The sequence below is a fragment of the Halichoerus grypus genome, chromosome 7 (assembly GCF_964656455.1).
Source record: "Halichoerus grypus chromosome 7, mHalGry1.hap1.1, whole genome shotgun sequence".
Classification (NCBI taxonomy): Eukaryota; Metazoa; Chordata; class Mammalia; order Carnivora; family Phocidae; genus Halichoerus; species Halichoerus grypus.
Genome location: NC_135718.1, coordinates 126,810,826 through 126,823,446, shown reverse-complemented (window position 1 = coordinate 126,823,446; position 12,621 = coordinate 126,810,826). Strand labels below are relative to the sequence as shown.

General features: G+C 37.7%; 1 protein-coding gene across 1 annotated transcript in view; it reads left to right on the top strand.

Annotated features, from left to right (window-relative positions):
- Positions 1-1,811: 1,811 nt before the first annotated feature.
- Positions 1,812-12,621, top strand: part of KIF14 (kinesin family member 14) — a 53,842-nt gene continuing 43,032 nt past the window's right edge. Inside the window, exons 1-8 of the mRNA XM_036086683.2 lie at positions 1,812-3,199; positions 4,905-5,159; positions 5,804-5,891; positions 7,507-7,605; positions 9,825-9,877; positions 10,673-10,703; positions 11,147-11,254; positions 12,390-12,506. Coding sequence (XP_035942576.2) covers positions 2,049-3,199; positions 4,905-5,159; positions 5,804-5,891; positions 7,507-7,605; positions 9,825-9,877; positions 10,673-10,703; positions 11,147-11,254; positions 12,390-12,506 — 1,902 coding nt within the window. The 5' untranslated portion in view covers positions 1,812-2,048. The remainder of the gene's footprint in view (positions 3,200-4,904; positions 5,160-5,803; positions 5,892-7,506; positions 7,606-9,824; positions 9,878-10,672; positions 10,704-11,146; positions 11,255-12,389; positions 12,507-12,621) is intronic.

Here is a 12,621-nt window from a genome sequence, read left to right as displayed (position 1 = left end):
TTTAGCTGCGGTAGAATTTCCAGAATCTTTTCTTGCCTTTAAATTTATTTCCGTAATAGGAACATTCTATATTTTTAGTTAAAAGGTTGAGGGCAGGTGCTTATATCCTGACGATTTTTTTTTTCTTTTTTTTGGGGGGGGTGGTGGTGGTGGTAATGATTATTACTTATTTGGAACTTTAAATTACTTAAAAGTTAACTTCTATTATATTCCTGCATAGCAGTATCTATGGAATAGTTTGAGCAAGTGTCATTTTACAAGTTAGAACCAGGCATGCAAATTTAAAGACTTGTTTACATCAATATTACCAGTTTGGCGCAGAGTTGACTAGAAGCCAGACCTTTTAGCTGTCACTGCTGTTCTTTTTCTTTTAAACCATTAATGCTGGATAGATATTGTTGACATATTTATATACACACCTGTCTACTTTGTTGTCTAATTGCTACAGGGCAAGCTGTCTACTTATCTAATCCTGCATAATTTTTCTCAACAGAAGCAATTAATTTACTTATTGTAGTTATTGTCTATGGTATTTATTTGGGAATACTCTGTTTTGTGACCCCTCTCAAACTAATCTCCACGAGGCATTCCTGTATTTAACATACATTCAACAGGTATTACCAAATGCTTTATCCAGTCTCTGATTTAGGTGCCAGGGTTTCTGTTAGTCCCTCTCCTAATCTGCAAACAGGGAGTACTAAATAAAAATCTTTGCTGACATGCACATTCCTCCTCCCCCTCCTTCCTCCCCCTCTTTTCCTGATTGTGTTAAAATACACATAACATGTATTATCTTATCTGTTTTTACGTATACATTTTAAAGTGTATATCCTTAAATACATTCACATTGTTGTGCAGACATTACTACCATCCATCCCCATAATCCTTTGTCATCTTGTAAATCTGAAACTCTGTACTTACTAAACAATAACTCCTCATTTTCCCCTGGCCTCAGCCCCTGGCAACCACCATTATACTTTCTGTCTTTATGATTTTAACTACTCCAAGTACCTCATATGAGTGGAATCATACAATATTTGTCTTTTTGTGACTGACTTATTTCACTTAGCATTATGTCTTCAAGATTCATCCATGTTGTAGCATATTGCAGAATTTCTTTATAAGGCTGCATAATATTTCATGGTGTGTAAATACCACATTTTGGTAAGCCATTCATCAGTCCACGGACACTTGGGTTGCTTCCATGTTTTAGCTATAGCGAATAATGCTGCTATGAACATGAGCGTACAATGGTCTCTTCAAGACCCTGCTTTTAATTCTTTTGGTTAGATAATCCAGAAGTAGAATTTCTAGGTCATATGGTAATTCTATTTTTAGTGTTTTTGAGGAACTTCCATACTATTTTCCACAGTGGCTGTGCCATTTTACATTTCCGCCAGTAGTGCTCAAGGGTACCAATTTCTCCACGTCCTCGCCAGCACTTGCTTTTTTGTTCGTAGCCATCATAATGGGTGTGATGTGGTATCTCATTGTAGTTTTGATTTGCATTTCCCTAATGATTAGTGATGTTGAGCATCTTCTTAGGTGCTTATTGGCCATTCGAATATCTTCTTTGACATGCACTATTTATATCTTTTAAGTCACTGGGCCTCTTTGTCCTGATATAATGGAAATCCATGTATTCCTTCTAGACTAAGAAAATGGGAACAAGGTCTTGTCTTTGAAATCCATAGTATCTATCAGAGGGCCTGGCACATAATAGGGACTCAGTAAATATTTGTTGCATAATTATTATAAGCTCTTTGAAGGCAGAGATTTGTCTGAAGCTGCTTGGGAACAGTATCTGAGGAGGAGATTGTGATTTATTCTAACGTATTCATTCCTCTGGGAAGTTACTTTCACAATGGAAGGTTCTCATATTTTTTAATGCCTGTTTATAGTCTTACAATATAATTTTTTTTTTTTTTTTACAGTTTAGCAGATAATTGGAAACTGATACATAAGATATGGCTGGAAGTCAAATGAACGTCTAAAGAAGAGCTTCGGTTCTTCACCAACATTCTTTTTTAAAACAACTTCCTGCCACAATGTCAGTATACACCGCACATAATAGAAATAACAGGGATATCCTTGGTATACCTTCTTCCCAAAAGAGTTCATCACTGAATGTCCTCACCCATAGTAGCAGACGTAAGCTGCATTTGAATTCGGGTATGTCAGAATGTGAAAATGATGATCCGTTATTGAGATCTGCAAATAAAATCAGAGACATAAATAGTACTTATGTGATTTCTGCCTGTAAAAAAACAGGAGAGGTACCTCTTACCCCTGACCCTGCTGGTAGATTGGCACTTCAGAGAAGAGTTACAAGGAACAAAGAATCATCTTTGCGTGGCAGTGAGTTGGGGGACTCAACTGAAAAAACTGCAGAAACACGTCTTACGTTACAACGTCGTGCTAAAACAGAGTCTGTGGAAAAGTGGAAAACAGCTCAAACAGATTCTGTGGAAAAGCGGAAAACAGCTCAAACAGATTGTGTGAAAAAGTGGAAAACAACACAGAATGTGGGAAGCCCAACAGAAAATGATTGTGCTTCCCTGGAAATGAGGAGAAAGGTAACAATTGTAAATAATGGTAAAGACTCTTCTGTTGCATCTTTTGGACCTTTAGCCAAAGACCGAAAAGACATTGAAATGATGGCTGATGAAAAACACAAAGAAACGTTTTCTGCCCTCCTTGAGGCAAATGAACATGTCGCACTTAAATACTTAAGTAATAGAGCACCCACTGACGCCCAGAGTCAGACTAAAGTTGTTCCATCCGGACACTTGGCAACAAAGCCTCTTCAGAGCAAGTTGAACATCAAAGTGCCAGGAACAGGAAACTTGCATCATAGAAGTATTGGGAAGGATATGGCAAAAAATTCAAATAAATTTGGAAGCTTAGAAAAAAGAACACCTACAAAGTACATTGTAGGACACAAATGGACACCGAAGTGTGGCACGCCACAGCTTACGAGCCCAGCTGCATCGATACTGAAAAATAGGGTGCCTAGCCTCCAAGTTAAACAAAAGCCAAGAAGTTCTCTTCTAGCAAATGAAAAGGAAAGGTCACAAGAAAATACACTCCTTCTTGAAGAGGAAACAACAGGTCGGAACACCTCGATAGAAAGAGACCCCTTAAAAGTAGAGAACAGTCAAGTGACAGTGGCAGTACGTGTGAGGCCTTTCAGCAAGAGGTATGTTACACCTTTTAAAATCTAAGGCCAAACTACTGACATGCGATGTGTCTAATTCCACTCTGCCTGTGGAAAGTGAGTGCATTCATGCATCTTCAAGCTTGGTGGTGGCATTTCTATGTAGGGAGAAATTTTAGGTTTAGTTGTAGAACCCTCATTATTTTTGATGATTGGGTGTAAAATTAAAACATTGAAATCAGCATCTTTTGCAAATGTAAATTTCTTTAGATCTGCTGCTTTGAAAACGTCAGAATGACTTAAGTCTATAATGCAGTCTGCTTTCAAATCTGCAATGTATGGCGGGCTCCTCTGTGTTTCCCTTAAAAAGAGCACTTGTTAGGTCACTTATTCCCCAAAGAGGTCCTTCCAAAACTCCATCCAGCGTAGTATCATCCTCATTGTCATCACTGATATATAGTAGTTATAAATGCAGTGCTTTATTAGATTTGATGTTGATGGTAAAAAATCTCTCTCCAAAGTGATTGTGGGTGAGATAGTCACAGATTACAGGTAGGGCTGAGAAAGATGGACATGACAAAATGTGAATGTGGCATCTAATTATTTTTGAATGTTTTGTGGGGTGACTGCGAAAAAACTTCAGAGTTAGTAGTTGTTAACTCTGTTGTATATCTAAGCAAGATGTGAGAGTATATGGTGACTGCTGCCGTGGGGGAAGGAACCCTTAGTTTAAACCTAAAGGGTCAGTAAAGGTAAGTTATACAGTGCTTTAAAGGCTGTTCGTGAAGATGTGGGGTTAGTGATAAGTGAGAGAACTGAGGGTGAGTTGGCTGGAGAGAATGGGGAAACCTCAAAGACAGGCCTCAAGGATCATGATAGGGCAAGAGGCAACAGAAAGAACAGAGCTGGTAGGAATAAACCCCACGATGGATGACTACCCTGAAGAGAACTTAGAAAGGAACCAAGTACCTGAGTTGAGACTCATCAGACAAGCCATGCAAACTGGGCTGATAACAGGGGTGGCGGGGCACTTGTCACACTGAAGAGGCAGGTGGATTCCAGAATAAATTCTGATCTAAAACAGAGTTGGGGGCAAAAAGGGATATCTGGGCCAGACAAGGTGATAATATTTTTCTGCAGATGTAAAGTAAGTGAAAGATTTCTACCTAAGTCTGAGCTGGAAGAAGGGTGCACCTGAAAATCCATGACTTTAAGGGAGATAATCTAACGGAGGGACCTTTGGATTAACGGTAACAGTAGGCAGTAGCCCAAAGAGATTTATGATTGAGACTTATATTTAACTGAGTTTGTTGAAATTATATTTGCATTTCATGTCAGGTTTATATAGATCTGCACCTCTGAAACATCTTTAAAATATATTAAAAAGTCTCCAGATTTGGACTGAAGAGTATAGGTAGATTATAGTAGGTGGGATGGGCGAAGGGAGAGCTCAAGAGAAAAAGGAAGAAGATGGAAAATCCTGTAAAAGTAGAATGATTTTTCAGACAACAGATCTGGGACTCCATTTTCCCTTTAAGTGGTGGCACTGGAGCTGTAGGAAATCTATATTTGGAAACCCACTATAATTACGTTAGCTGGTCTACATTTTCCACATAAAACTAAAGAATTATCTTGCTCTGGAGGAATGTTGTATTTAACTAGTTTTGAGGTTCTTATTATATTCTATGGAATAATACTCAAAATAATCACGGTAACTTTATATTTTTCTCTGTGCTTCTTTGTAAAGAGAGAAGGTTGAAAAAGCATCCCAGGTGGTCTTCATGAATGGGGAAGAAATAGCTGTGGAACATCCTGACATGAAACAAGTTTATAATTTTATTTATGATGTTGCATTCTGGTCTTTTGATGACTGCCATCCCAACTATGCTAGCCAGACGACTGTTTATGAGACGCTAGCAGAACCCCTCCTAGAGCGTGCCTTTGAAGGCTATAATACCTGTCTCTTCGCTTATGGTCAGACCGGCTCTGGAAAATCATATACGTAAGTGTTATTCCAAGTACAGTTACTGAGAATGTTTCAGTCTTTGGTGAGAAACAATGTAGTTTTGATAGAAAGAATGTAGTTTTGAAACCACACAGATCTGGGCTCAAATCTCATCCATTTTATATCCTGGTTCTGTGCAAACTTGGGCACGTTACTTAACCTCTGAGCTTCCGCGTATGCAGGAGATACTGTTTACTTTGTAAGTGTCATTGGCCCATTTTATTGTACATAATATGTCTTGTGTAAACCCAAGCCTGGAGAGCTTATTTTGTAAATATTATTGTGAGAATTAAAAGTAGTCATCTAATAAATGGTATATATATATTAAAGACTCTGCTTGTACTTTCTCACAACTCTCTGAATTAGATACCTCTTATTTATTCCCATTTTATAGAAGAGGAAATTGAGGTTTACTGGGGTTAAGTATCTTGTTTAAGGTCACAGAGCTAATAAGTGCTGAGATCAAGATTTGAACTCAGGAAGATCTGACTTCAGAGCTTAGGTTATTAGATATTAATAACACAGTTTAATTAGCTTGCTTCCCATTCACTCCCCCAACCCATTTCCCCAAAGAGAATTTTTAAAAAACTAATTAGTTTTATCAACCCCCCCACCCCTGCCATTCATTATGCATTTTCCAGGATGATGGGACTTAGTGAAGAACCAGGAATAATTCCAAGGTTTTGTGAAGATCTTTTTGCTCAAGTAGCCAAAAAACAAACTCAAGAGGTATGTTCTCATCTGTAAGCCTTCATATTAGACTAGGAAACAGTCAAATTAAAATCAGAGTCAACACCACTAAAGAAATCATGGAAGATGTAATTTTAAGTTCTAGGTCGTTCTCCTGTGGAACAGTGGTATGGAGGAGAGGTTGGAGATTCAAAATTTCAGAATAAATTCTCCTTGTTGGGCAGTGATAGAAGGATCATCTCTTCTGTCTTCTCTAGCTTTTTCGGCTTTATTACTTTTATGTATGTGTAGTGGCTTATAATGTGGCAGTGATGTACCGTTACATGTTTGTAGTCAGGTGGGTACACAGACCTAACTAAGGACAGTAGACATAAACGTCAGAACAACATGAAGCAGAGAGTAGTGAAGCTGAAGTTTGAACCTAGATTCAGCTTCGAAAGCCATGCTCTTTACGCTGCCCTACCCCTGAAAAATCTGTACTGGCTTCCCTTTTCTCTTATTCCTTCGTACATGCAGCCAGTATTTACTGGGCATCCGCTGTTTGCCGAGCAGTAGATCACTTTTCCCCAAATTTGCTTGATCATAAGAATTACCAGAAATGTGTTGGGGCAGTTTTTCGTGTGTGTGTTTGATTGTGTGTGTGTGTGTGTGTGTATACACTTGCTAAAAAAAAAATCTCTCCTGGAGATTCTGATTTAGTTGATCTGGGCTACAGCTGGGAATTTATAGTTTTCGTATTTTCCCCCTAGTGATTCTTATGATAAGGGAAATTGGGGAAATACTGTGCAAGATTTGGGAATATGGAGTTAAAAGACCCAGTCCCTGTCGTTAGGAGAGTATAATGGAGGAATGAATCAGTAAATAGCCAAGTACAATCAACTTACTGCTAAATAAATTAAAATAAATACTATGATAGAGTAAGAACAGTGCGCTTTGAGAATATATAAGATTACAGGGAGCCAGGTTTTCTTAGATGAGGGACAACTGAGCTTATTTTTGAAGGAAACATAGCAGTTATTAGCTTGGTGAAGAGGCGGAAGGACATTCTAGGCAGTGGGAGCAGCATGTGCAAAGCTTTGAAAGCAAGAATGTGGGGAGCCTTTGGGAATCTATAAATTGTTTACTTTGCTTTAAGCATGGAATTTGAGAGTGGAGGGTGACAAAAGATGAAACCAGAGAGGCAGGCAGAACTCAGCTTGTGAAGGACTTTATGACCCCTGCTTCCAGGAATCTAGAAAGCTATGGAAGGATTTTAAGCAGGGAAGTCAAGTGATCATCTTTGCTCTTTAAAAAAAAATATAGCTCTGGCTGCAGTGTGGAGAATGGATTGAAAGGAAGTAGAACTGGATGCAAAGAGACCAGTTGTGGGACTTGTAAACTGTGTAAGGAAGGCATGACAAGGGGCTAGACTAAGGTAGTGACTGCACAGTTGAATATTTGAGAGATCCTAGTAAGTAGAACTTATCTTCTTTGGAGAAATATCTGTTCAAGTCCTTTGCCCGTTTTTAAATTGGGTTGTTTGTTTTTTTTGCTGTTGAGTTGTAACAGTCCTTTATATATTCTGGATCCTAGAACCTTATCAGATATATAATTTGCAAAAAATGCAAGGATTTTTAAAATAAGTTGCATGCTGTGTTTCTATTCCTCCTACTAGGTCAGCTACCACCTTGAAATGAGCTTTTTTGAAGTATATAATGAAAAAATTCATGACCTTCTGGTTTGTAAAGGCGAAAACGGGCAGAGAAAGCAACCAGTAAGATTAAAACAATTTATGATTTGTTTTTAATTTGTTTTTATGAATGCATATAGTTATACTAGTTCTCAAGATGATCTATATGGCTTGCAATTTTACTAAAATTGCTATTAGGGGCACCTGAGTGGCTCAGCCAGTTAAGCGTCTGCCTTCGGCTCGGATCGTGATCTCGGGGTCCTGGGATCGAGTTCCGCATCAGGCTCTCTGCTCAGTGGGGAGTCTGCTTCTTACTCTCCCTCTGTGCTCTCCCTCTCTCTCTGAAATAAATCCTTATTTATTTGACAGAGAGAGCACGCACAAGCAGGGAGCAGAAGAGGGAGAAGCAGATTCCCCACTGAGCAGGGATCCCAATGCGAGGCTCAATCCCAGGACCCTGGGATCATGACCTGAGCCGAAGGCAGTTGCTTAACCATCTGAGCCACCCAGGCACCCCAATAAATAAAATCTTTAAAAAAAATAAATAAAATTGCTATTATATGATAGCAAATGCTTGGGATCTACAGTCTAAATGAGTAAATAAATAGTAAATAAGCTAAACATTATTGTTAGCGGAAATTAAATTAATTATTAAATTTAGCCTCTTTTAAATCAAATATTGTATCAAAATTAAAGATAAAATATTTGTTTCAAGATTTAGTTGGACCACTTAAATCAAACACTAAATCCCTAAAGCCAAAAAACAGTAGAAGTTTAAAAACTGTATTGTTATTATAGAATATGTATCTTAATAGATTATTTAGTAAATTGGTATCTTGTACATAATATTTTCTGTGAAATAGGAAGTTCCACAAATACATAATCTTTTTTTTTTTAAGATTTTATTTATTTATTTGACAGAAAGACAGCGTGAGAGGGAACACAAGCAGGCGAAGTGGGATAGGGAGAAGCAGGCTTCCTGCTGAGCAGGAAGCCCGATATGGGGCTCGATCCCAGGACCCTGGGATCATGCCCCGAGCTGGAGGCAGACGCTTAACCGACCGAGCCACCCACGTGCCCCTACATAATCTTTTTTAAAAACTGCTATCAAAATGTAAAATTTTGGTGGCACCTGGGTGGCTCAGTTGGTTAAGCCTCCGACTCCTGATTTTGATTCAGGTCATGATCTCATGGTTGTGGGATTGAGCCCTTCATCGGGCTCTGCACTGAGCGCAGCAGAGAGTCTGCTGGAGATTCTCTCTCTCCCTTTGCATCCTCCCTCCCCGCTGCTTGCATGCTCTCTCTCAAATAAGTAGAGTACTTCCTTTAAAAGGATGTAAAATTTTTAATTTTGAAAAGGACATTGGAGAGCAAGAAACTAAAATCTAAAGAGGTCACTTGACTTATTCAAAATCATGTGGCTGGGCGCCTGGGTGGCTCAGTCATTAAGCATCTGCCTTAGGCTCGGGTCATGATCCCGGGGTCCTGGGATCGAGCCCCATGTCAGGCTCCTTGCTCGGTGGGGAACCTGCTTCTCCCTCTCCCACTCCCCCTGCTTGTGTTCCCTCTCTCGCCGTGTCTCTCTCTGTAAAATAAATAAATAAAATCTTTAAAAAAAGAAAACCAAAAATCACATGGCTTACTGTTGTAACATCAAGAATCTTAAACTCAGGGTGGGGGGCGCCTGGGTGGCTCAGTCGTTAAGCGTCTGCCTTCGGCTCTGGTCTTGATCCCAGGGTCCTGGGATCGAGCCCCACATCGGGCTCCCTGCTCGGCGGGAAGCCTGCTTCTCCCTCTCCCACTCCCCCTGCTTGTGTTCCCTCTCTCGCTGTGTCTCTCTCTGTCAAATAAATAGATAAAATCTTAAAAAAATTTTTTCTTTTTTTAAACTTGGCATTTTCTTCTTTGACTTAAAAGTGTTTTAAATTTCTAGTTACAAAGTTTAAAACATACAATGTAAAACTGGAAAAAATTTTAACTGTCTGAAATTTACTGAATATATTTTGGAGAGCTAATATTTAAAAGCCTAGAGATAATGGCTACTGCATGTCTTAAGAATAGGAACTAGTAAGATATTTGATGCTGCGGTGAACTGTGGCATATTGTGAAAAGTTTGTGATCCTGAAGCAGTGTCAATGCTTTACAGATTTGTGTTTGTGAGAACTTTTATATTTATCTCTGGGTCAGGTAAAGGCAAATCTCTTTGCCTTAAACTCCAAATATAGAAGAAAAGATCATTTAAAATTGTGTTTATATGAAATATTTGTTATGCCCTTAATAATGCTAATGTTTGCTTCTATTAGCTGAGAGTAAGGGAGCATCCTGTCTCTGGACCATATGTTGAAGCTTTGTCAATGTAAGTGTTTGGCTCAGCAAAAGCAAGGAGGAGAAAAGTAATGAATAGAATGAATGTTGTTCTCATTTGCCTCCCCAACTTTGAAAGCCTGGATACTTATTTAACCTCCTATCCTTAATAGTATTCAATTAATTTTTCCTCTCTTTCCAACTAGAGTGTTAGCTGCTTGTTTTTGTATTTGTTTATATCTTTCACAGCACCTGTAAAGTGCCTGAGTTATACTGTGTGTGAAATATTTGATTTTTCTCCCTTTTATCCCCTTTCCCCATTAAGTTAAGCCTTCCCTCTCGAGCTGCTTTTTATATCTATTATTTTAAGCTGAAGAGGGGAGAAGGTGCTAAAATGAGTTTAGTGTTGAGAGTGTGAAACATGCTAAGAGTCATTTACTTCATCTTTCAACACTCCAAATGCTTTCTTAAAGGAAAGGGAAAGTGGTTAGGTATGGATTTAGCTCCATTCAATAAATCTGGGATTATGTTGAGACCCATACATACTAGCATACCCACCCCTACATATGTCAAGTATATGTTTTGGTCTCATGATTTAGACTTGAATATGTTAAGAGCTAAACTGCTTCATTAATAAAAGACATACTTTTTGGTAAAATTAAAACATTTTCTACCCTTTAAGAATGGAGATAGTGAAAGATTCTGTTGAGAGTCAGTATAATCTATGAATTATTCAATTGTGGTCTTCAGAGAGTAATTATGTAATTGAAAGAGTATTATTATTTTATGAGAATAAAAGTGTAATTATCAGTAAAAACAATTTTGTCTTTTTCCTTTTTAAAAATAGGAATGTTGTCAGTTCTTACTCTGATATCCAGGTAAGATTGATTATATTTTATCTTCCTTCCATTAGATAGAAAGATCATAATCATAAGTATTCATAAGAATATTTCTCCTTAATTGCTACTTGCATAAATAAAAGGTTAATCTTATTAATTCATTATGAGCTGATTTTGTTTATTAAACTTCAATGAAAGGAATTACTCTTCTGAAGTAAAAATAAAAATTGACTATCATAGCAGCTTAGTGTTATTGAAATAGTCTTTTAGAGGTGTAATTTCCTGATTCAGATATCTGTGATGGAAGCAAAACTGACAATGGGAATACAAATTATTAAATGACAAACATTTATTAATTTCATTTCATAAACAGATTATAAAGTGTGTATATGTTGCCAAACATGCTTAACTTTGTTGTTTCTTAATTTGTTCCAATAAATTTTAGTTGGCAGTTCTGACCTCCCTCTCTTCTTTCTTGTAAGAGTTGGCTAGAATTGGGAAATAAACAAAGAGCGACTGCTGCTACTGGTATGAATGATAAAAGCTCCCGATCGCATTCAGTTTTCACCCTGGTGATGACCCAGACCAAGGTATTCTTTTTCTTGATTATTTTAAGAGTAAGAGTATGATAACATAAACATATAACATAATTGGATTTTAGTGTACATAGTAACTGAATGACTTTTGGTATATTTGGCAGTATTTTTTTTTTTTTTTTTTTACTGTTTGAAAACTCAATAATATATGATTATTAATTTATTATATCATTGATATTAATATGATAATAACATTAATGTATGATATGTTTTCAATACATGGTAATTGTACAGTATTTGGAAAAACATATCAGAAAGTCAAAGATTTTTAAAAATTCAGCCATAGGTTCCACTACTCAAAGCCCCTCTAAATATTTTGGTGTACAATATTTTAGTTGTTTTACAATCACACTTAAGCAAATTTACAAAATCTTCAATAATTTTATGCCATTAAAATTCTTCGCCAAATAATCATTTTTCATAGCTGTATATTCCATGGACTACTCCAGTTCCTCTACTGTGGGCCATTTATGTTGCTTTTAAATACCTCGCTCCTTTGGGGTGCCTGGCTGGCTCAGTCTGAAGAACATGTGATTCTTGATCTTGGGGTCATGGAGTTCGAACCCCATGTTAGGTGGCGAGATTACTTAAATAAATTAAATATTTTTATTATTAATAAGTATTAATTGCTCCTCTCATGCTGAGATAAATAACACCTTTGTACACTAAGCTTTTGCTCTATTTATGGTTGTTTCCTTAATATAATTGGGTAGTTGTGAGTTTTTATCTCTTTAAAGTTATTTATTTTGGCATAATGCAAGCATTGCTCCATGTATTCTTGAATGTTTATTTTTTTATTTTTATTTTTTTAAAGAGTTTATTTATTTATTGGACACAGAGAGAGAGAGAGAGAGAGCACAAGCAGGGGGAGCCTGATGCGGGGCTCGATCCCAGGACCCTGAGATCATGACCTGAGCTGAAGCCAGATGCTTAACCGACTGAGCCACCCAGGCACCCCTATTCTCTAATGTTTATTATAAATTATAAATGATCACACATTTGTGAAGGGATAGTTTCAAAAATAAATGAGTGGTTTGTAATCTTGTATAACTTTCCCTTTCAAGACTTACATCGATAGCAAGTCATGGACAAACTTATGACATATTATATTAATGTCCTTTTGCTGCAGACGGAATCTGTGGAAGGGGAGGAACATGATCACAGAATAACGAGTCGGATAAACCTGATAGATCTGGCGGGCAGTGAGCGCTGCTCCACAGCTCGAACTAGTGGAGATCGACTGAAGGTAAATATGAGGCTTTTCGGGGGTGCCTGGCTGGCTCAGTCAGTGGAGCATGTGATTCTTGATCTTGAGATTGTGAGTTCGAACTGATGCCAGGTGTAGAGATTACTTAAAAGAA